The sequence below is a fragment of the Juglans regia genome, chromosome 1 (assembly GCF_001411555.2).
Source record: "Juglans regia cultivar Chandler chromosome 1, Walnut 2.0, whole genome shotgun sequence".
NCBI classification, from domain to species: Eukaryota; Viridiplantae; Streptophyta; class Magnoliopsida; order Fagales; family Juglandaceae; genus Juglans; species Juglans regia.
The window spans coordinates 38,112,943-38,138,057 of record NC_049901.1 but is presented as its reverse complement, the minus strand read 5'-3'; the positions used below and the strand labels follow the sequence as shown (position 1 = coordinate 38,138,057).

The 25,115-nt window shown below is 36.3% G+C and overlaps 1 protein-coding gene across 1 annotated transcript; it reads left to right on the top strand.

The window, feature by feature from the left end:
- The first annotated feature begins 443 nt into the window (after window positions 1–443).
- LOC108987250 (probable RNA-dependent RNA polymerase 5) lies at window positions 444–24,905 on the top strand. The gene is made up of 19 exons (XM_018960139.2): window positions 444–843; window positions 2,766–2,886; window positions 2,966–3,098; window positions 3,837–3,911; window positions 4,516–4,708; window positions 5,673–5,868; window positions 5,957–6,044; window positions 6,173–6,316; window positions 6,566–6,640; window positions 6,760–6,831; window positions 7,465–7,571; window positions 12,595–12,743; window positions 13,028–13,250; window positions 19,992–20,217; window positions 20,886–21,046; window positions 21,644–21,809; window positions 23,220–23,358; window positions 24,307–24,470; window positions 24,578–24,905. The coding sequence occupies exons 1-19, from the start codon at window positions 534–536 to the stop codon at window positions 24,812–24,814; spliced, it is 2,979 nt and encodes a 992-aa protein (XP_018815684.1). The 5' UTR covers window positions 444–533; the 3' UTR covers window positions 24,815–24,905.
- Window positions 24,906–25,115: the final 210 nt, after the last annotated feature.

The window sequence follows — 25,115 nt, the reverse complement described above, 5'->3', positions numbered from 1 at the left end:
CTCTTTTCCGAGGCAGCTTCTCGCAAAGCATCTTTATTTTTCGCAACACATTTTATTTTATTTTATTATTATAATTTTTAAAAATTGAAAATCAAAATTTTTAAATAATTTTTTATTATCAAATAATAATAAATGTTATATCTTATTAAATATGTCGAGAGTATGGTATATAATTTTTTTTATATATTTTTAAATATTTAAAAAATAATTTATATTTTTTTAATCATTAAATAAAATAATTAATATTTAATTTTTTCTTCCTATTTCTCTCTCTAGTTACTACGTGTCCCCCCCGGGGGCGGGCGGGGTCTCTCTCTCTCTACACGGCACTAGCCGTTGCATCCATTTGTGCCCTTCCCTGATTTATGACACGAAAGACTGCTTTTTGTAAAGTGAATATTCTCAGCTCTGCCTTTTCCCTGTACGCTACTGTTAATCTCTTTGCTATATAAGATCCAGTCCTTTCTTTCCCATATTCAAAAGCGCCCATTTTTCTCACTTTTCCTACAGTTAAGCCTTTCGTTATATCTTCGATGACGGATCCTTCTTCCATGCAAGTCCCGCTCCCTCACCCGGTGGAGCAGCTGCTCCAGCAAATCTGCAGGGAGCAGAGCCAGATGCCCCCCGGCGCCCAGGCGCGCCAGGCGCTTGCTTCCATTGGCGAAGAAGCGGCTGTCCAGCACCTCCGAGTTATCTCGGGCACTATAATTAGGAAAAGCCTCGACGGATTCATCCTTCACATGGTCCGCAATACTCCCTGTTCCCCGCCTCAGTGTATCGCCCCCGCCTCTCCGCTTCGCAGTCCATCCTCTGTTTCCCGCCCCATGATGAGCCCCCCTCAAGGTACATACGGACATTTCCCTATCACATTATAATTCTTGGAACTTTCTTAATTTTTTTTTTTGTATACATACATGAAGTGTTTGTGATGATGATGATGATTGTGCTTCTTCTTCGACGTAGAGATTTCAAATTTGGGTTCTGATAACAGTCAACATTGTTGTTTCAGTTTGTTTTGTTTCGTTGTACGGGCTTTGTATTTTTCTTTGTACAAGGGTTTGGTCTCGAGCTTTTCTCAACATTTACGTTTTAACCTCTGTAATTTCTTGTTTATCCGGTACAGAACATTTCCTGCTCCCTAGAATATATTTTCTGGAAAAGAAATATCTTCCATAAAACCAACCTGAGTTTTCATTTCCTGATAATTTCTATGCTCTCTCTCTCTCTCTCTCTCTCTCGCGTAGGTTTTGGGCAGGCAATGTTTTACTAGTGAACTCGATAGGAGATTAAATGGTTACAGATATGTGAAATATATATTAATATTTAAATTAATTCTATCTTGAATATATTCTATCTTGAATATATTAATTAAATTATTTTTGTCAAGTCATGGTAGTTGTGTTTTTCCTTGGAAAAGTATATGAAAAGTGAAAATTCCCAGAAAGGTTGCTTTTTTCTGTTGGGTGGCATCTTTGGGTAAAGTATTGACTACTGATAATATTAGAAGGAGAGGTCTGTTTATAGCTGATTGGTGTGTCATGTGTAAAAGGACAGGAGAATCTGTAAATCATCTTTTTCTTCACTACGAAGTGTCAAGATTCTTGTGGACTGAGGTTTTGAGTTGGACAGGTTTACATTGGGTAATGCCTAGAAAAGTGGTGGATTTATTGGAAGGGTGGAAGGGTTTGAAGGGCTGTAAGAAGGCAGTGAGAGTTTGGAAGATGATACCTCTTTGTCTTATGTGGTGCATATGGATTGAAAGAAATGAGAGATGCTTCGAAGATAAAGAACTCTCATTGGGAGATCTTAGGGATTTTTTCTTGAGTACTTTGAGTTCTTGGGTTAAAGTGTTTGTAATGGAGGATAATTTTCTGCACTTGTTTTAGTTTTTTGGCGTTTAGTTTCTTTTCGTTTGTGGAAGTTGTAGGTGTTTCCTCTTTGTATATGTCCTGTGTACTTGGGCTTATGCCTATTTCTTGAATAAATTATTACTTATATAAAAAAAAAAATTCTATCTTGAATATAGTTGCGGGAATGTATAGTTGATATCATCTATGCTTGTAAGATATAAAATCTTATTTATCAGGTTAGTTCAAGTACTTGGGCCAATTTAACCCTTTTATATTAAACAGATCGAAATAAGATGAAACTGTGTTGGAGCCAACCCAACAGAATGTGTTTATCAAGCGAGTTATAGGAGTGTCATGTACCGTTTTATTTAAACAGATAATGTGATGATTGAGAGGTTTGATTTGTTTGATTAAATGGGTTGGGTTAGGATTGACATCTATTGTATTCATTGCCGGAATGACATGAACCTGACCCATGAACTTGGATTGCTTCCCCCTTATTGTAGTTGAATAAATACATATGATACAACTTGGTAGATTGTTAGATTATTCAATACCCATGCTCCAAGTTCACGGTGTTCAATACAAATTAGAAATAATTAAGGTCTTGTACAAAGTGGTACTTTTGTGGGACAAGCACTACCTCTAATCTATCTCTACTTTCAAAGGATCTGAGAGGCAACCCTGCTTCGAGTTCACCAAAACCTATTACATTGAGGCTCTATATGTTCCTTTCTAGTTTTCAATATTTTATTTATTTAATTTTTGTAGGGGGTACATTAGTTTATTATACCAGTGTCTTGTGCTTGAACTCAGTCTGTTTGCTATGAACCGAGTACTTCTATATGATTTTATTATGGTACATTTTGTGCCCACACGTAGTGCTTCTACTGACGCAAAGTATAATAATTCTAGGGAGTCTGAGAGGCTCACCCTCTTCAAATTTAAGTTCAGCGGGTGCTGTTAGGTCCAGGTTACTGGCCTGGGGAGAACTTGAGTTCCGAAAGGCTTTCTTAATACTAAGTTACATTGGGGCGTAAGTTTTTCTTGCTTTATATTGGTAGTTGCATTTTCTGGATGCTATGCTCATAATATTGATCTGCTTTTTCCCACAGAAATCAGCTTGAGGATATTGATATATCTGCTGATGAGATTAGAAGTCTGAAAGATTTGGGAATGGTAGAGTTTGAAGAAAGAGTTTGGAAAGCCTTGGGCCAAAAATATGTTGACAGAGAACACAGAAGAATGGTGAATTTTATGTTCGAATTGTTGTTGAGCTATGATATTTATCATTTCTGGACTAATTTATTATTGCCTGACAAGTCCACTGAAGATATAGAAACTTGAAGCCGTTTTGCTCTTCATATTGTTAGGTTTTTGTTTCCATTCTGAACAGGAAGTTTATTTTACCTGGCTTAGCAAAACTAAGTTTATTTTTCCTGGAAAAATAATGTATGCTTCTGACTTGATTTAAATAATCCAAACTTTTCATAAATTGCTATTTTTATAAAATGACATGTGAAACTGAGTGCATTATTCTTTATTCTTTTTGCTTGTTTCTTTTGCCGGATGATTAGTTAAACAGATGAATGCATTTCATTTCAATATTTCCTCATTTTATGGTCCCGTCTTTTGTATTTACGAAGGAATGTAATTCATATTCCCTGAGACTTATTTTTTTATGGAAAATATCTTAATGATTGTGCTTTTAGACACCACACACACACAAGTTATTTCCTCTCATCACAAAAATAAGTTGAGCTAGGACTCTTTGGTGATGTGCTTTATTAGCAATAATGAGCTAATTGACCTATTGATAAATGGAATTTATTTTGAGAATGTTGTTTTATCCTATGGTGGATAGAATTCAAACAAGATTCTAGATTAATATGTTGATTTACGAGATGAAATATGCTGTGCTCCAGTGTTGGCTTTGTATCGCTTGTATCAACTGCAATATTTGTCTATGTTTTTGTTGTCTTGCAGACAGTTGATTGGGATGCGAAAAAGACACACCTCTACCATTGTCATGTTTCTCAGGATGGGAAATGCAGTTTCAAGGTTTGTATGTCTCCTCTGTTTTGTATATATATACAGGGACATGATGAAACTCAAGTAGATACCTGAATTATGTTCCAAGGATAAGGTTTAAACTCATGGAAGTGTACCTCAGTTGCTGGTGTTAAAGTTAATCAGGTTCTAGTCCATTATAGTTGATATTTCCGTCTGGAAATGTAATATAGGAGTAACATGCATGAGACACTGTTATTGTAAATTATCATATGGAAAGAAGTGCCTTTTGGGTTCACTTTCTTGGGTGGCTGTGATTTATATCTATTCATTCTAATGCACATCAAGAATAGGTATGTGGCACTTGCCTGTTTGACAGGTTTGGAGTTTAGTGCATCTATTCCTATTTGCAGGAGCTTGCAGTGGTAATGTGTGTTAGTTGTCTGCTAATCTCTTTCAGAAGAAAGAAGCTGCGTATGATTTTATTAAAAAGGCACATTTAAACAAAGTGAAGTACTTGATTCATACATCATAACAGATTAAATACATTACGGATTTGATTCATTTATTTTCTTAAATTCTTATAAAGTAATGATATAAATTGACATCTTTATTTTTGCTCAATATATTGTTATATCTTTTAAACTATATTCAGGGCCCTTATTTACACAAAACCAAAACTCACCTGCAAAGAGTTTTAGGAGATGAGAACGTTTTAGTTGTCAAGTTTGCTGAAGAGAGGGTGGACAGGAACAAACGGGGTATCATTTCCTTTGATGATTATTCTATATACAGCAAGATTGCAAGAGAAGGGATTCATGTTGGTACCCGTCGTTTTTGCTTTTTTGGTGAGCCATTCCTTATGCCATTGGTGAAATGAACTCTGAATTTTGGTTCTCTTATGTTTTCTTAATTTTACTCACTGTTATTGCAACTGTACTATAGTTCAGAAGCAATTAAAGTCAGGACGTGCACTTGATACTCAATCATTTTATATCATACATCCAAAAGCAAGTGTTGGTACTTGGGCTACGCCTATTTATATCATTAATGAAATTCTTGTTTACTGATAAAAAAAGCAAGTGTTGGATCCATTTTTATTTTCTTTACTTGTTTATCAAGGATAGTTGTGCACTTTCTTTTGTTCCATGGTTGGGGAGTGTGATTTCCTCGCTTGAAAGTACTGGCCTTGTGTATGCATGTTAGAGAGTCATATACAATCTGTTTCATATATGATCTGGAACAGCCAGCGGTCAACCATCTTGAATTTATGACTGTGGATGTACAGATCCACATTCACGCATGCACACCAGCCATGGAAGTTCATACCTGCCTAACTTGTTTGTATAGATGCACACAGCCATGGAAATTGTGCATTTTCTCGTGTTCTATGGTTAAGGGAGTGCGATTTCTTTGTTTGTAAGTGCTGGCATTGTATAAAGCATGTAAGAGTAAGAGAGTCATAAAGTCGTGATAATTTATTTCTCATGTGATTTGTCTCATATATGGTCTAGAACAGCAGTTAACCATCTTAAATTTATGACTCTGGATGTTTAGATCCATATTCATGCATGTGTTCATCCCTGCCTAACTTGTTTGTATAGATGGTCTGAAGGTTTTTGAGGACCTTTTTTTTTTTGTCTTATTGATGTATTGGATGTTTTTATTGCCTACTAGAAAGTTTGACTTTTGTGTTTTCTTTTACTGGAAATAGGACCAAGTATGGGTTCGAATAGTGCATGGTTTCTCCTAAATTTTTACTTATTGAAAGACCTATCCTAATTTATTCTTTCTTTTATGGTTATTGATCAGTCTTTAAAGACGGAGGCAAAGAAGAAAAGAAGAAAAACCCAACTTCTTCACCTGTGAAGTGTTATTTTATTCACATGGACTCTAATGCTACTATTGGTCAAAGCCATTGTATATTATCTAATAAAAACGTTTGTGAAGCACGATCTCATTTTATGCATGCACATAGATTGCCTAGTATGGCCAGTTATATGGCTAGGTATGTAGAAAATTAAAGAATCCCATTCGGAGAGACATATTGAAGCCCTTTTTAATGCTTTGGAGTAGTAATCTTCATTTGAAATCAGGTTTTCTCTTATCTTGTCCAAGACCATGAAGCTGGATGTTGATTTAGCATCTGTGAATATTGAAGTAATTGAAGATGTAGTTTGCAGGGTATGCTTTTTGAATAATTTTGAAGTGCAATTTCTTGAGTTCCATGAATGCAGTTATATTCAGTTTTTTATAGTCCATTTGTCTTTAACATGCATTTGTTTTCTCTTTCCTCTTTGGCTGAATTGCAGGATAGAGATGGCAAGATTGTTTATGATAGAGATGATAAACATCGAATACATACAGACGGAACTGGCTTCATCTCTGATGATTTAGCTCTGCTTTGCCCTAGTAATTTATACAGAGGAGAGCAAATCAGAGATGAAAATATTGAGGTTTGCAAACTTTGGATTTTTTTCCTTATAAGATTTACTTCCCACATACTGTGGTATAGAGTAATGAAGATAAAAAAAAGTATAGTTTATTGGAACTGATTGCAGTTGCCATTAACAGATCTGCATTCTTAACTCATGGCTGGATATTTTTATATTTTCTTGTTGTCTTCTTGGCTTCCATTTTCTTTTTGATTGTTTTCTGTGTAAATGAATTGTCTTTTGATTAATGATCTCTTTTACAATTGTTAGAGAAGTCCCAATCTTGATGTACTTGCTGGTAAGCTTTTGGCCATGGAACTGTCAGAATCTAGTATCCGAGAACCTGTATGTTGATGTAGTACTGCATACTTTTCTCTTTTTGTCCCTTTTTATGTGTTCCTTTTTATTTTTTATTTTTTATGGCTTGGAGTTTATTCTCACTTCTTTTTGCCTGCCGTTTCTAGCCTTTGCTGATCCAGTGCCGTCTCTTTAACAACGGTTGTGCTATTAAGGGAACTCTTTTGGTCAATAAAAAGGTATTTTTTCATGTTTCTATAGGAGGAGAAAATGGATTGTTTTTTCTTCTCAGCAGTTGCTTTCAAAGTACTCAACTTTAATGGAAAATGGATTTGCTTGTTGTTCCAACAAATGAAGTGACGATGCATCATTACATCAAGAATGCAATTTTTCTCAATGCTAGTGCCGATGGATGGCCTTATTAGGAATCTTATTGGAAGTGAATATTTAATAGATATGGAAATGGGCCAATAGTGGAACATATTAGAAAACCCTGCTAGCATGACCTGATGCTATTGGTTTAATCTTATATGTAACGTCCCAAGGGAAACCCAAGCCACATATGGGCCCTACTCCAAATGGACTAGTCCATGATGCAATTTAAGCCTCATTGGAATCATTATAAAGAGCAAGAACTTCTTCTCCCTCTCAAACAATGTGGGATCTCATACACCACCTAAACTTATCAGCCGGTGTGAGGTATCATAGTATATGACCTGACTCCATGCATCTTTGGCAGTAATATCTTAGGATTTTAACTTTTAAGTTACTTTGATTGCATTTTTGGCTGTAATATTAATTGGGAATAACCTCCAAATTCTATCCGATAGTCACATAATAAGAAGTTTGTGTTCTGCATTCAAATGTTGTAGCTTCCTCCAAGAACAATTCAAGTTCGACCTTCCATGATTAAAGTTGACAAAGATCCAAACCTTTCAAATATTAGAACAGAGAACTCATTGGAGATAGTAGGAACAAGGTATTCATCATTTAACCATTCCTTTTATATATTAATCTGCAGTTTATATGTGCTCTGCATTTAACATGGTACTGGTTTTCATTGTAATCTTCTTAGAGTTATTACTTATCTACTTTTTCGAGTGTGCTTCAAGTTCAAAATCGAGAAAAGAAAAATCATACATATGCAGATGAATGAGGAGATTTAGTTTATATTAGTGGGCATATTTCTTATGGCGCAAGAAATGGAATATTTGCATGTAGTAAAAGCTTGGAATTGATAAAGAGTCAAACTTTGGCTAGCAGTTATTAAATTTATAAATAAGGTAAAATCTTCCCACTTTAAACCAAGAAGTTAGTTACAATGTCCCCACTACACCATGGAAGTTTCTCCAATTTCCATCATATTTATCTCAAAAATCATACAAGTACCACATTATTAGATGATCACATCCTTATGCTTTTTTCTTTATTTTTCCATGATCGATATTTTTCAAGGGAAATGTGAAGTAGAGAGGGCTGATTCCTTTAGTTTAAAGCCTAAGGGACAACATTGCAAATGACCTTGTTGTTTGGAGTGAGGAAGTGCAATTTACTCTATAAATTATTTAAAAGTTTATAAGAATCTTGACCTTGGAGAGAAGTCTGATAAATCTTCATTTTTACATTTTTGTTAGTAGTAGATGAAGCTGCCCTTGAAGTCTGACGAATGTTTGCATGCCAAGAAAAGTTTTAAATATAATCTCTATAGATACCACGACCAGACAGATCAATAATATTGCCTATTCTCCAGAAAAGAAAATGCTCAATGACCTCAAAACACCATTGAAAACGGCAAGGGCAATTGACAGCACACAACTTGCAACAACTTGCACTCACCTAGCCCTTCACATCACATTTCAAGTCTAGTGTTGAACTGAAGACTTCCAAAATAAATGTTGTTCTCGAGGGAGAGACACTCGTAATTGGTATGATTTTAAGGACACTTACATTTGAAGATTGGCATGTTGAATATGAGGGGATGAGATTTGTGTTCCCACTCTTTCTGATATTGGTTATAAGACTAAATGAGTTCACCTTTTGGCCTATGTCCTCATGTGTACCTGTAGAAACTTGATACTTGCCCTGAAAATTATGGGCTAGTTTTCGTTCTTGCCAAAATGATCTTTGGTAGGTTCATAAATATGAGGGATGTATCGATTAAGGTTACGTTTGGGTAGTGAAAATACCTGAGAAGTGTTGAGAATGTTTGTGAATAGTTATGAGTAGAGATTGAAGTGGGTTTGTGGGTCCCATTGAGAGTATTTTGAGTTGTATGGATGTATGAAGTATGTTGAGTTGTTGACTTTTGGATAGATAATTGAAAAAGGTGTGGGTCCCATCAATGATTGATTTTTTTAATGATGATTTTATTTATATATAATAGTGATAAATATTATAGTGATTTTATTTTATTTTACATATAATAGTGATAAATATTATAGTGAAATTATTTTTTATTTATATATAATTATGATAAATATTATAGTGAAATTTTTATTTATTTATATATAATAGTGATAAATATTATAGTAAAATTATTTTTTATTTATATATAATAGTGATAAATATTATATTATCTAAATTTTTTATTTATATATAATAATGATAAATATTATAGTGATTTTATTTTTTATTTATATTTAATAGTGATAAATATTATAGTAAAATTATTTTTTATTTATATATAATAGTGATAAATATTATAGTGATTTTATTTTTTATTTATATTTAATAGTGATAAATATTATAATGATTTATTTATTTATTTATATATAATAGTAATAAATATTATAGAATGTTTGTGAATAGTTATGAGTAGAGATTAAAGTGGGTTTGTGGATCCTATTGAGAGTCTCATTGAGAGTATTTGGTATGTGAAGTATTTTCATAAGTACGAGAATATTTGAAGAGTGTTAAGAAGACTTTGCTACTCAAATGTAGCCTAAGTGAAGAAAAATGTTACTCATTATTTGTTCAACCATCATCCTTTTTATCATTTTCTGATGTGGCGTCAAATGATTGATAAATAATTAAAAGATAACAAATAATTTTTCAATAATTTAATGCCACATAAGGAGATAAAGAAAGGATGATGGTTAAAGGATTATGAATAGCACTTCAATTAAGTGAATGAAGTTTATACTGCTTGCAATCATTAATTTAAAAAATTTTTAATTCACTGTTCAAAAAGAGTTCGCAGCTGATATGATTGGATGTGATCAACTATATTAGTAAGTAGTAATAAGTTTATAATTGACATAAGATATTGTTTTGAGTAGATGCTTATGAAGAGTCAAGGCATAATAGTTGTACCCATACATTATTGTGACTTGCTTGTTTTCTTCTGTTGAAGTTAGTTTTTATGATATAACTAGTTGCAGACCCACATTATGTGATATAATGAAAGATGATACACATACATATACAAGGAGATAAATTTTTTAAAATATTTTGTATTTAAAAATGTTTCACATATGTATAAAATGTTTTAAAGATACATAAAAGTTTCTAGATTGATTTTATACAACGTAAAATCAATAAATAAGTTGAAGAACCCATCCTTGTGAATCTATTTTTTTCTGCCTTATTGTTGAGTAATGAGGTTTGTTCTCTATTCTCTATATCAGGTTCATTTTTCTCTTTAAAAGAGACATTTTGAAAACAAAAAGGCTACTAATTTTAAAATATTTAGTCACTTCACTTAACAAGTTTAATTTTATATAAAACTTTGAGACTCAATTAGATTTTTTTTTTTTTTATAGGTAATCAAGAAGTTCTATTCATAAGAAAAGAAGGCATAGCTCAAGTACACATGATGTATACATGAAAAGTACATACCTAACTAGAGTTTACAACCAAAAATAGAAATCATGGGTTTTAGCCCATTAAAATCAATGACCCAACATACAAGATTGCAATTGGGTACAGGTGCAAAGATCAGATTTAGGAAGGATGTTTGGTGTTCCGATAGTGCTCTACAAGACAGGTTTCCTACACTTTTCATGATTGCAAATGCTAAAGATGCCATGGTGGCGGAGGTAATGGAAGTTGTAGGTAGAAACATCCAATGGAATATCAATTTCTTTCGGGCAGCACATGACTGGGAGATGGGGAGCTTTGTAGATTTTTATAGTCTCTTATACTCTTGTCGCCCAAATACCCAGCATACAGATGATTTGTGGTGGAGTCCAACAAGGAAAGGGATATTTACTGTTAGCTCCTTTTACAAGGTACTTACACAAGTTCCTGACAGACAATTTCCATGGAGAAAGCTATGGCGCAATAAGGCTCCTCTCAAAGCTTCTTTCTTTGTTTGGACAGCGGCTCTTGGGAAGATTCTTACTACGGATAATCTAAGAAAAAGAAACATAATTATAGCAGACTGGTGTTGTATGTGTAAAAAAGGGGGTGAATCGGTGGATCATTTACTTTTACATTGCGAAGTAGCCAGGACTATTTGGGATGCGGTGTTTATCAGAGTAGATTTAGCGTGGGCTATGCCAGAAACTGTGGTGGATGCTTTGGCCTGTTGGACCTCAATTGGAGGTGCGAGACAGATTAAAGAGGTTTGGAAGATGATTCCAAACTGTATTTTGTGGTGCTTATGGCAGGAGCGCAATAAGAGGATTTTTGAAGACAGAGAGATCATTAGCGGAGCTAAAATTGTTATTTTTTAGGACCCTATGTACTTGGGCTAATGCTGTGGTCTTTAATGGCACGGATTTTCATGAATTTTTAGTTTCTAATGCTCCCACCTAATTAGGATGCGAGCATTAGAACATTTGTTTGTAATTGACATTTGGTTGGATGAATATATACTTATTTTACTTATCAAAAAAAAAAAAAATCAATGACCCTGCACATAAGAGCAAGATTTTGAAAAAGAAAACTTTATTTAAGCTCATCCATTGTCCTCTCACAATACTCAAAGGTTCTATCGTTTCTCTCTCACCAAATGCACCAACACACATATAGGGGCCATCTTCCAGATTGCTATCACTTGGTGATTGCCTTGGAGGCCTCTCTAGCTTGATAGAAAATCCACCAGCCTACGAGGCATGAACCATGATATTCCAATTCTCGCAAAAAAAAAAAAAAAAAAAAAAATCATCCCACATGGTCCTGGCCACCACACAATGTAGAAGTAAGTGATCTACTAATTCCCCATTTTTCTTGCACATGCAACATCAATTCAACACCAACACCATTACAAGACGTTTCCTCAAATAGTAAGAATCTTGCCTGAGGTGGCTGTCCAAACAAAAAAGGGTACTTTCAGAGGAGCCTTCTTCTTCCATATATTCCTCCAGTGTTCATGCCTTGACTAGTTAGAACTTGGTAGAAAGATTTGATCTTGAACTGTGGATCTATCTTTCTTGGAGGGGATCCAACTGATCTTGTCTATGGTTCCTTTGGTCACTCTTACGGAATACAATAAAGCAAAGAACTTGGTGATAAGGTCCAACTCCCAATCATGGGCTACCCTGATGAAATCTACATTCCATTAAGGGAAGCCGCGAGAGAAGACCAAGAGATCAACTACTGAGGCACCCTACGACCGTACAAGCTCAAAAATGCCAGGGAATGTGTCTATGAGGATATGTTCACCGCACCATTTGCCATGCCAAAAGTTGACTTGAGAACTGTCACCCACCTCAATATGTGCATGTCTTAGAAAAATCTCCCATCATTTTCTAATGTTTTTCCACAAACCCCATATGGTCCGCGTACAACTCAGTTAGATAATTATTGTTTAAGTTTGATATGTATGTTATTTAATTTAATAATAATACAATTGGATAGTGGATGATGTTGCTTTATAGGACTAACTTTCATTTGCTAATAATATAATGAGATAGTGGATGTTGTGGCTACCTAGAAGCGAAACTTCGTGCTTTGAAAATTATGTAGTATATAGATTCATCTTGAAAGAAGAATTCAGATACATAGCTATTATTTTATTTTGTTTTATTTTAAACATTTTCTGAGTTCTAATCTAACAGCAATCATCCAAAGAGATCATTTCTGTCAAGAAATTTGATTGCACTTTTAAGCTATGGAGGGATCCCAAAAGAATATTTCATGGATATACTTATAAATGCTTTAAGAGATGCCCATGGTGCCTTCTCCAATAAGCGTGCAGCATTAAGAGGTATTCTTTCTAAAAAAGCTTATAGCTTATGGGATATCATAATGTCTCTTATTTGGTTATTTCTGGGATTATTGGAATAAAATCTTATGTGTTGCTATATCTATATGCATTTGGGTGTTTTAAGTTTTTCCTTTTTCCATGTTGAATGTTTTTATGTGCTTCTCATTGGCTTTCCACTGTATCACTAATAGAAGTCTCATAACTATACTTGTCTTTCTCATCTACTTCGCTTACAATATTTATGACTTCTTGATGTATTTCCTCTATTCTTGTGCTTTATGCAGTTTCCATTAACTATGGCGAGATGGATGATTTCTGTGTTGCAAGAATGATTTTATCAGGGATTCCTCTTGATGAATCTTATCTGCAATATCACCTCTCTATACTGATGAAGGAGGAAAAGAAGAGTCTTGCAAGAGGAAAGCTTCATGTACCTGAATGTTACTATTTAATGGGCACTGCAGATCCCACTGGAATCCTCGAAAGTGATGAAGTTTGTGTTATCCTGTATGTACCTTTTTCACTGTCTATATGGTTGAAACAATTTTAAGTGTTTGTGAAAGAAAACAAAAGGAGAAAGCAACCGTACTAGCATTGGACAACAGATACTTGGACATTTATATTCTAAAATCTATGTTCTATAGGATTTAAGCTGCAGTACTATAAAAACAATGTCTGTCGAGTTCTTGATGGATATATTCCCTCAGACTGGATTTTCCTTTTTTTTTCCAAAATTAGACGTTCATTTGCAGTTGAGTCAGGAACATATTGCATATCTGATCCTTACACATTGCCATCTTAAAAAGTTCTTTTTGGTTGCACAGTTTTACCTTGACAATTGTAAATTGAATGCATTAAAAAGTTATCCCCACCTGTAATGGGTGTAACAGTATCCCTACTGTTGCAATTTTAATATAGTAATGATGTTGTAAAGACTACATGGGGGGATACATTTTCTATTTTCTTAGTTATTATAATGTCGTGATTAGTTAGTCAGACTCTCTCTCTCCTTATTTTTTCTCTCCGTACACTTCAGGGAAAATGCTATGTTTTTTCCTTGCATCAGTGTTTTTTAGCTTAGTCTTTCCAGGATCTTATGAATAGTTTTTTTGTGATGGGGTCGAGTAGGAATGTTGTTATTGATAAAAAGTGCTTTGAGTTTATGAAGACGAATGCAAGGTGGTGGAGAATCACTGAGAGTAGTTGTCGTGTTGTGAATCACATCTTCATTGAGCAAGACTCGTTAGTGTGGTTGGCTGGCATGGTGGAGGAAGGCATAGTTTCTAAGGGTCCCTCTATTTTCATCAGGTCACGTAGAAATGGCTCTCAAGTGTTGGTGATTCAGAGACAGCACAACTCTTATGGGAGTTTCTTCTCATTATCGGAGTTTGGTCAAGAGAAACGGCGTGGCTTACTAGTATAATGTCGTGATTAGTTAGTCAGACTCTCTCTCTCCTTATTTTTTCTCTCCGTACACTTCAGGGAAAATGCTATGTTTTTTCCTTGCATCAGTGTTTTTTAGCTTAGTCTTTCCAGGATCTTATGAATAGTTTTTTTGTGATGGGGTCGAGTAGGAATGTTGTTATTGATAAAAAGTGCTTTGAGTTTATGAAGACGAATGCAAGGTGATGGAGAATCACTGAGAGTAGTTGTCGTGTTGTGAATCACATCTTCATTGAGCAAGACTCGTTAGTGTGGTTGGCTGGCATGGTGGAGGAAGGCATAGTTTCTAAGGGTCCCTCTATTTTCATCAGGTCACGTAGAAATGGCTCTCAAGTGTTGGTGATTCAGAGACAGCACAACTCTTATGGGAGTTTCTTCTCATTATCGGAGTTTGGTCAAGAGAAACGGCGTGGCTTACTAGTGATACCGGAAGGGAGGAAATGTGTTGGTTGGAGGAATTTTAGTGAGTTGTTGAAGGAGATTGCTGCAACTGCAACTTCCTCTGTTTTGGGAAGGGATAACAAAGGGAACCACCCACGGACGCTGCCTCCTCCGCTACTGTAGGGGCATGAAGTTTTCTCTTAGTATAGGGAGGCTCTGTCTCGAGCTCCAAAACCTGCAGAGGGGGCAGGTCCTCTAGTGAAGACGCGGCCCTGTGAAGAAGCAAGTTTACACTGTCCTTTGTCGGGGCCAAGTTTGGAAACTTTGTTGCTGCCTTTGGCAGAGATTGAGACGCAAGTGGGTGGGTTAATTCTTAATATGGGTATACTAAAACGCGGCATTGAGGAGGGACTTCAGAGGGAGAAGCTTCTCGTGGTGGGCTAGGATGAAGGTTTCTTCAATGGGCCCGTGCTTGAGTCTGGGTTTAAGGGCAAGGGTATTGCTTCTGGTAGGCCTCATTTGCAGGCCAATCTCCCAATGAACCAGCATCCAAGTGCGTTGGCAAAGCCCATTTCTCAAGCCCAGGGCTCGAAGCCTTCGTGGAGACGCAGGGATGCCCACAGAGATATTCCACCGTTGTCGCAACCATTGGTGGTGGGTTATGGTTTCTTGTCAGTGGTGGTGAGTTTGTTGGAGGCAGTGGTGGGTTCGCCGGTGAGGTTTGGGGTGCCTAAGTTGGTGTTAGTAGGTTATAGTGCTGACGAATTGATTCCATGTACTGCTGTGAGCTGCTCTGTTTTGCTGGAATCTTCACTAAAACAGAATCCGATGGCTTCCCTCGCGTTGGCAACTCAATTGTCGGCAACCACAGAAATGGCAACCCAATCTACGGAAGCCCTCGATGAAACCAGCAGTCCTGCGTAAGCTTCGTTGGTGCATGAGGAGCTTTTGGAGGGGCCGCCACCTTCCGAGGTGGCACAGACTTTGCCGCCGACACATTCTGGCTTAGCTCCCGTCCCTCTGGTGGCAAAGACACTACCGGTGTTGTCACATAGTCCATTGTTGGAGTCGACTATCGATGTAGTTGAACTTTTGGGCCTAGCAGCGGCATAGACAGTGCCGCCGGCTCCTTCTAAGCTGATTTTTGTTCCCTTGGCTGCGAAGGCAGTAGCCCATGTGTCGGATCAGGTGGTATTAGCCCATGTTTCAGACATGGTAGAAGAGCCCAGTGTTTTCGAAAATACTGGCTCTTTGGTTCTGTTTACGGTTAACAGGGATGGGGAGGATGAACCGACTCCACTCTATTCCTTTCATCCCAATGTGTTAGATTGGGTTATCCGGAGAGCGATGGACATTAAGCATATGGTAGGAATTTCTTATGAGGATTTTAAAGCTGAATTTATGGCCTTACTTACAGCTGTAGAGGCTGTGAATGCCCAAGCCAAGTCCAATCAATCCTTGATTTCGGCCAAAAAAAGGAAAAGAGAACTCAAAAGGCTGGACTGGGCAATGAAAAAGGATGGAGGTGAGAAGAGCTCTACTCGGGAGCGTAGTAAGGGGAGGGGTAAGATGGTTGTCTCATGAAGCCAAAAATAATTTCATGGAATGTGAGGGGGTTGCATGATCCTAATAAGCGGCTCAAAGTCAGAAATTTACTTTGCTAGTGGAAAGATGACATCATATGCTTACAAGAAATTAAGTTGGAAGTTATTACACGACAAGTAGTTCGCAGCTTATGGAGAGGACAACATATTGGGTGGTCTTACCTACCATCAAAAGCTGCTTCCGGGGGAGTTCTAATTATGTTTGACACAAGGGTGGTGGAAAGGGTGGAGGAGTGTGTGGGTGAATTCTTGGTGTCATGCTCTTTTGTTAATTTAGAAGACGGCTTTAAGTGGGCTTTTGCTAGGCTGTATGGCCCAAATATCGATTCAGATAGAAGATTTTTGTGGGAAGAATTGGCGGGAGTCAGTAGTTGGTGGGAGCTACCGAGTTGCATAGGGGGGACTTTAATACTTCTCGTTTTCCAAACGAAAGGTCGGGAACTTCTCGCATCACTCCAGCTATGAGAGATTTCTTTGATTTCATTTCAGAATAGGAGCTCATGGACATTCCACTATCAGGAGGCACTTTTACCTAGTCCAACAACCGCGATTGCCCATCATGGTCGAGGATCGATAGATTTTTTGCTAACACCCGATTGAGAGTCATACTTCACGGATGTGGCTCAAAGAAGATTACCCCGTTTATGTTCTGATCATTTTCCCATCATTTTAGATTGTGGAGGCATCCATGGGGGTATAAGGTATTTTAAATTTGAACATATGTGGCTTAAAACTGACGGTTTTGTAGACAGTGTCAGACATTGGTGGACTTCCTATAGTTTCCATGGCTCTCCAAGCTTCATTATGGTTAAAAAGCTGAAAGCGCTGAAACAGGACCTAAAGCAGTGGAATGAACAAGTTTTTGGCAATGTGTTTCAGCAGAAGCGCTCTCTTATGGAGGAATTACAGGGCCTGAAAGGTGAGGAGGAGGCCAGAACCCTTTCTGAACCTGATAAAATCCGAAAGAACCAGGTAGTTGCTGATCTTGAAAAGGTTACTTTGATGGAGGAGATTTCTTGGAGACAGAAATCAAGAGTACTTTGGCTTAAGGAGGGTGACAAATGTACGAAGTTCTTCCATAGGATGGCTAACTCTCATAGGAGGAACAATGCTATTGATACACTGATGGTAGATGGGGCAACTTCTTCGGATCAGATGGTTATCAAAAACTACATTGAACAATACTATCAACAATTATTATCAGAAGAGCATCATTGGAGATTGAGAGTGGATGGTTTGTCTTTCTCCACATTAGACCAGCACAATGTAGGGTGGTTAGAAAGGCCATTTACAGAAGAGTAAGTGGGCAATGTTATCAGAGGTATGACAAGTGATAAAGCTCCCGGTTCGGATGGTTTACCCTAGGTTTCTTTCAAGTTTGTTGAGAGGTGGTCAAGGAAGATATTATGCAAGTCTTTCTTGAATTTTATTCTAATGCTAGATTTGAAAAGAGCCTCAATGCCACATTTTTAGCCCTCATTCCTAAAAAGGTGGGGTCTAGGGATGTGAGGGACTATCGCCCCATTAGTCTTGTGAACGGGATGTACAAGATTCCATCCAAAGTGTTAGCTAATAGACTAAGCTCGGTGGTGGAAAAACTAATCTCGAAGCTGCAAAATGCATTTGTTAAAGGTAGACAAATCCTTGACTTGATTCTTATTGCAAATGAAGTATTGGATGGTCGACTTAAGTCTAGAGAGCCTGGGCTACTTTGCAAGTTAGACATGGAAAAAACTTATGTTCATGTCAACTGGAAGTTCCTTCTTTATTTACTTGGAAGATGTGGTTTTGGGGGGAAATGGTAGAAATAGGTAGAATTTTGTATCTCTTCAGCTCGTTTCTCAATCTTGGTAAATGGCTCTCTGGTGGGTTTCTTCAACTCTTTTCGTGGCCTGAGACATGGAGATTCGCTCTCTCCCTTACTTTTCTCTTAGCAAGATGATTGAGGGGCTGGTGGATGGTGGGTTAATCCATGGTTTTTCGGTGGGGAATGTCGATCTTAACATTTCTCACTTGTTATTTGCTGATGACAAGCTTATTTTTTGTTGTGCACAGCTCGGTCAAGTCCAAGACTTGTACTCCTTTGTTTAACTGTTGTGTCAGGATTGAGTATAAACCTTGCTAAGTCAGAAATAGTGCTAGTGGGGCCCGCCCCCGATGTGGAGATTTTTGCTGCTACCTTGGGATGCAAGATATCTTCGCTTCTATGAAGTATCTTGGTTTACAGTTGGGTGCTTCTTTCAAATATGAAAGGATTTGGAATGAGGTAGTCGAAAGGGTGGAGCGCAGATTGGTTGCTTGGAAGATGCGCTTTACTTGTAGAAAAGTGGTAGGTTGACTTTGATTAAAAGCACTCTTTCTAACCTACCCACCTATTTCTTGTCTTTGTTCCCGCTTCCCACAAAGGTGGCTAACCGCATTGAGAAGTTACAAAGGGATTTCTTATGGAGTGGATTGGGGGAAGAGTTCAAATTCCACCTAGTTAATTGGTCTACAGTTTGTACCCCAATATCTGAGGGAGGTTTGGGGATTCGCCACTTGCTGAAATTCAATCAAGCTCTTTTGGGTAAGTGGTTGTGGAGGTACCAAAAATGAAAGGGAGGCTTTTTGGAGGCGGTTATAGATTCTCAGTTTGGGGAAGCTTGGGGAGGATGGTGCTCGAATGAGGTATGAGGCACTTATGAAGTGGGTTTGTGGAAAAACATTAGGAGTCTTTGGGGGACCTTTCGAGTATATGAACATTTTGTTGTAGGCGATGGTTTGCGTGTCCGTTTTTGGTTTGATATATGGTATGGTAACCATTGTCTACGAGATACCTTCCCTGCCATCTTTGTGCTTGCAAGAGTAAAGGAGGCATAGATTGTCGATCTTCATTCTACAGTAAATGGCACCCCTCATTGGAATATTGACTTCATTAGGGCAGCCCATGATTGGGAGTTGGAGTCTATTTCAGAATTCTTTGCTTCTTTATATTCCGCAAGTATTCCAGGGAGCTCTGAAGACAAGTTGCTTTGGAATCATTCAAAGAAAGGTATCTTCTCGGTCAGTTCTCTTCATCAAAAGTTCACGAACTCCGGTTTGTCTATGTTCCCTTGGAAGAGTATATGGAAGACGAAAGCTTCTTCAAAAGTAGCTTTCTTTGTCTGAACAGCGTATTTGGACAAGATTCTCACTATAGATAATTTGAGAAAACGAAGGGTCATTGTCCTAAATTGGTGTTGTATGTGCAAGAGGCATGGGGAGTCTGTTGATCATCTGCTTTTACACTGTGAGGTGGCTAAGGCTGTATGGGATGATTTCTTCTCAAGAGTAGGATTGTCTTGGGTTATGCCTTGGAGATTGGTGGATTTCCTCGCTAGCTGGACAGGACTACACGGAGATTCTCAGGTAGCGGCAATTTGGAGATCGGTACCAATATGCATGTGTTGGTGCATTTGGAGGGAGAGCAATGTTTTGATGATCAAGAGAGAACAAGGGATGAGCTTAAAGTTTTATTTTTTAAGACATTGTTCCTATGGGCGGGGGCTATAGTTTGTAACGGACGTAGTGTCCATGATCTTCTTTCTATTGTATCATCTAGTTAGGCGTGTTTTCATGTATATTTCCTGTGTATCTGGGCTATGCCTATTTTTATGAATATATTATCTTTGATTACCTATAAAAAAAAAAAAAAAAATCTTAATTATAATATCTTGGTTTTTCTCTCTCTGTTTTTTTTTTTTTTTTTGGTCAATTCTAGTGTCAATTAATAATGTTCCCTTTATACTTCTGTGCACGCATGCTTTTATCTTCTTCTTCTTTTTCCTTTACATAAATGTAGTGAAAATGGACAAATATCCGGGAAGGTATTGGTGTACAGGAATCCTGGTTTACACTTTGGAGATATTCATGTTTTAAAGGCTACCTATGTGAAGGCCTTAGAATCTCTTATTGGAAATGCCAAGTATGCCATATTCTTCCCTTGTAAGGGTCCACGGTCCTTGGCGGACGAAATGGCACGTGGTGATTTTGATGGTGACATGTATTGGGTCTCAAGAAACCCCCAGGTTGGCATTTTTCATTTATTTCAGTGTCAGCTAGTTTCTTCATTTTCTTTGATTTTTATGTAGGAAGTAATATCATATTCTGAATTCTTGTTAATGGTTGCTTTTTCCCTTCTTTCAGTATATCCTCTGTGCATTTGTATAGAGATTTTTTTGTGAACCTCATAATTCTAGGTCAACAATTTGTGCATTTGAAGTGTTAGGTATTAAGTGTTTATTTTAGAAACATCCTAGGGACATGATCTTCAATCTTATATTGTATCAACAATTTCTAAAGGGCATGCATACCCTGAATATTATTATGTTGTCCCAATTGGTACCCTTCGTATCAGTTTTAAACTTAACACAAACATACACAGGTACGTATCTATTGGTCGATAACTTAATTTTTCGGATGTCCTTGTATATTGGAAAAACCAAATCACTGTCAACTCTCTAGTCTTGTGTCAAAATCTTTTGAGGAAAACCAAATTGATACTGATATATGTTAAATGATGCGTGGATTGAGTAAAGAAAAAAATGGCAGAGGATGGATCTCAAGTTAAAATTTGAGGAGGCCTGCATTAATAAACCAACAGTAAAACGTCAGCCTTGTTTCAAATACTTATTTCCATTTACAATGTGTCTGATATAAATATTTTGACATTCAGTACATATTTTTGAATCTTCAGCTATTGGAATATTTCAAAGAGAGTGAGCCTTGGACACCAACTTTGTCAATGCAACATGTGTCCAATCATGATGTGGCCACTAAAAAGCCCAGTGATTTTTCGTCTGAGGAGCTCGAAGAAGAGCTTTTTAAGTTATTCCTGACCACTAGGTTTCAGCCAAGGTATGCACTCGATCATGTACCTAATATTTACTGTGGAATATAACATTCAAGTGAACGCAAATTTCCTTAAGCTTTACAATCTTGTAGCTATTGCTAACCCATATCCAAAGTTGAACCCTTTACAATCTTGTAGCTATTGCTAACCCATATCCAAAGTTGAACCTTTTGATTTCAAATGAACAATTCCGGTTATAGTCCACAGAAAATAAAATTAGTTTGAAAATCATTTTAGCTTATACATTGCTTACTGTTTTGAAGTTTCAACTCATTGTTGGATCCCAAAAACCTTGTTTGCCTGGATAATGAGTTTGTACTGACAAACTTAAATGGAGAAAACTCATATAAATGTCTTCTTTTCATTCCACAATAAAGGTGGTAAGGTTTCTTCGTTGCCTAGCTGAAAATTGTGGTGGTGAATCTGCCATATTGATACTAAGACTGTGGTGTATGGTATAATTTCATCCTCTTCTTCTTTTTCTTTATAGTATAATTTCATCTCTGAAATATTGTTTACACCTGAAATATGGGCAATAGATCTAACCTTTATTATTATGAGACAATGGTGTTTTTATTTGGAATTCTTTCTGCTGTTTACAGTTATGCTATGAGTGCGGCAGCTGACAGTTGGCTGGCATTGATGGATCGGCTTCTGATACTTGGAGATGAATGTATTGAAGAAAGAGATATTTTGAAGGCAAACATAATTCAGTTAATTGATATATATTATGATGCTTTAGATGCACCAAAAAAGGGAGGACGAAAGGTTAGTTCTATATTTTTTCCCATTATTTGCCAGATACTCGGGCATCAGAAGCATCTTATGTTTCTGTTTGACTCTCCCCCAATTTCAATATTTTGCATATAACTTTAGGCTGATTATCCTCTTATTACCAATATTTATATCACCTGCCTTCTTAGGCTGAAGTTTTGCAATGCTCACCAGCTGATCACCTTAATTTTGAGCTGCCTTTACTCTTCCTTTTTCTTTGAGAAATTTTTACAAAATTAGTTAACCAAAACATGGGCAAGGTTTCCAGCTTTGTGGCCTGAAATACCCAGATATTTATATGTATTTGTTCAAAAGTCTTTGCTTGCAAGCAGGAATTGCTGGGAAGCTCCTATCTGGAAGACCATTATACGTATTTGACGTAATGAAGCCCCAGTTGCTCATGCTCAATATATGGATTATAATCTCCCAGAAGATGTTTCTATATTTTGACCAATTGAGTTAATTCCTTTAGTTGCATTCAAGAATTCATTTAACACCTATATTTGCACCCTGCTGAGATTATAAGCCCACCTTTTCATTGTCCAGCTGGTCCAATGTATGCGTTCTCATAACATACATAATTTTTGGAGTAAGAGCTTTGCTCTTCCTGAGATAGTCCTCATGTTTTATCATTTAAACATAAAACCATTATGAATTCTAAAGGTTTTTAATCATTTATCATTTTCTATTTTTCTTTTATTTACCCATAGAATGATCCTTAAGTTCTATGTTCAATCCAAAAAAAAAAAACGACCATTCGACTCTCATGAAGAGAGCTTTGTATTTAACCACATTATCCATAATTCCACAGCCATAAATCTAAATTTATTAAATAAAAAATCAACGTAAATAATTACATAAGTAATTTAAGAGTCTTCATTTTGTAACCAATGGATTCATAATGTTTATTGAGTTTTTTGAGGAAGTTAAAAGAGTCTGTAAGTTATTACTCTTATTGGCCAAAGTTATTTTGGAATGCTTAAAAAGAGCTCTTCCTAAGTCTTTCTACTCGAGCAAAGTTGTGAGGCTTCCCATCACCAACATATAAGCAAAGGAAAGGAAAGTAAGCAGAGAGAAGAAGATCATGATGCTCAATCAAATTTTAGAAAAAAATCAATGTGCTATGATCAAGATTTTGTTTATCGTATTATGGTTCAAAATATGCCTACTTGGTTGCATAATATATCAATAGGAGGTAGATGGTTAATATGAAGAAGGATACTTGGAATCAATAATTAATAAAAGTTTTATAATCGGATATTAATTGGAGCTCTTAGTTCTTTTAGAATTCATCCTATGTTTATTCATATTTAGTTATTTAGTCCCCATGATCCTTATTGCAAGTTGCTTTGTGGTGATTGGTTCTATTTTGATATTAATAATATTCATTTTTTCTTTTAACAGATTGAAGTTCCAAAAGAATTGAAGGCAGAATTGTTTCCACATTATATGGAGAAGGGGAATTCTTTCACTTCTACATCTATTCTGGGTTCAATTTATGATGCAGTTATGTCATATCAAGCAAAATGTCTGCCGATGAAAGGTGATGAGTATATATATTAAGTCTGCAATAGATATCTATTACTTTTCCCCCTTGGGTAGGGGTGTAAACCGGTCGGTCCGGTCCGGTCAGTCCATTCGGTCCGGCATTTTTTTTTTTTTAAATCAATTTATAAAAAAAATTTATTTAATATACTAAATTAAATTAAGTGACTTATTAATATGGATTAGGTAACAAACTCAATAAAAAAAATATTTTATATGGTCAATGATAATAAATTAAATGAAAATTACATTATTAATTTATATAATTACTATATAATTAACTAATTGATATTATATATTAGTTAATTCATAGAATATTAACAAGTGTTAATAACATATTTAAAATTTTATATTGTTAATAGTGATAGGTTAGATTAAGATATATATAAAATATTGTTAATTTATAGAATATTAACAAGTATTAATAACATATTTAAAATTTTATATTGTTAATTGTATAATTATTATATAAATAATATATATAATATTTTATTTTTTTTATTTTTTATTCGGTCAGTCCGGTCCGGTCCGAATCTCCACCCTGGGACCGGACTGAAGACCGAAACATTCTTATTTATTGGACCGAAACCGACCATGCATTTGGTCGGTCCGGTCCGGTCCGGTCCGGACAGAACCGGTCGGTTTCTCCGGTCCGGACCGACCGGTTTACATCCCTACCCTTGGGTCACCCTTGGCTTGCTGACCCAAGACTGTTTATGCTATAAGTGAGACAAAAGAAGACAGAAGCTAGATGTAAAGGACAGAGAGGCTAATTTTCTTCCTCAAATTATGTTCTGCTGGACTCATTTATTATATTTTCTGTCGTTAGAAGTTTTCAACACCATATGGTACCATATGGTGCTTGACGTAATGAAGATTGTCGAATTGGTGAATGGGAGAGAGAGATGAACAACAATTGATGACATGCTTATTTCGTGCAATCCAGATGTTTGGAAACTCCCTTGTTTTGAAGTTGAAATCCCTGAAGCCTGCTTGGACAAATGGAAGAAATGCTACGATCAATACAGGAAGGAGATGACTACTTCCTTGAACCAGGGTAATGAGGGCAAAAATGAGGCTGCCGAAGAAGTCATCAAAAAGTATAAGAAGGTGGTGATGCTTTAACATATGCTTCTTCTTAGCTTCTCAAATTTTCACTCCCATGAATATTGGAAAACCCTTTCCCTTAATTGCATTGCTAACTATTTTCACTGTAGATTTTGTATGCTGCAGCGGAATATGAAGAGACTAAAAGAAGGATGGAAGATATATTTAACGAGGCACTTGCAATATATCACATCACTTACGATTATGCTAAAAGCAAAGGCTCTGCCAGCTATTGTGGGTTTGCTTGGAAGGTTGCAGGTCCAGCCCTAGCCAAGTTCCATGCCATGAAACAGGATGAAAAGTCTTTCATCTGTCTCCCGTCTGTTTTGCGGGAGATATTAAATTAACAGGTTGCAATGGTGTATCGATGTTATAAAGAATATGACGTGTTGTACTGTAAAATATGCATCATAGTGTTGTAGTACTACTAACCATCTACTATTCAAGTATATTTCAAGTTTTTTTTTTTTTATCATTTTCTTTTAAGTATTTTTTTAACATCTTTAATCATTAAGAAAAAATTAAAAATATATATAACTTTACTAATATTCACTTAATCATTAAGTAAAATAAAAAATTAAAAAAAAATCAAAAATAAAAAAGTAGTAGATAAGTAGTAGAAGAGTAGTAATCCTATCATTATTCTTT

Coding starts and splice junctions, on each gene's coding strand:
- LOC108987250 (XM_018960139.2), top strand. CDS start 534: ATGACGGATCCTTCTTCCATGCAAGTCCCGCTCCCTCACCCGGTGGAG. Junction 6,641..6,759: donor AATCTAGTATCCGAGAACCT/GTATGTTGATGT, acceptor TGCCGTTTCTAG/CCTTTGCTGATCCAGTGCCG. Junction 23,359..24,306: donor AAAATGTCTGCCGATGAAAG/GTGATGAGTATA, acceptor CGTGCAATCCAG/ATGTTTGGAAACTCCCTTGT.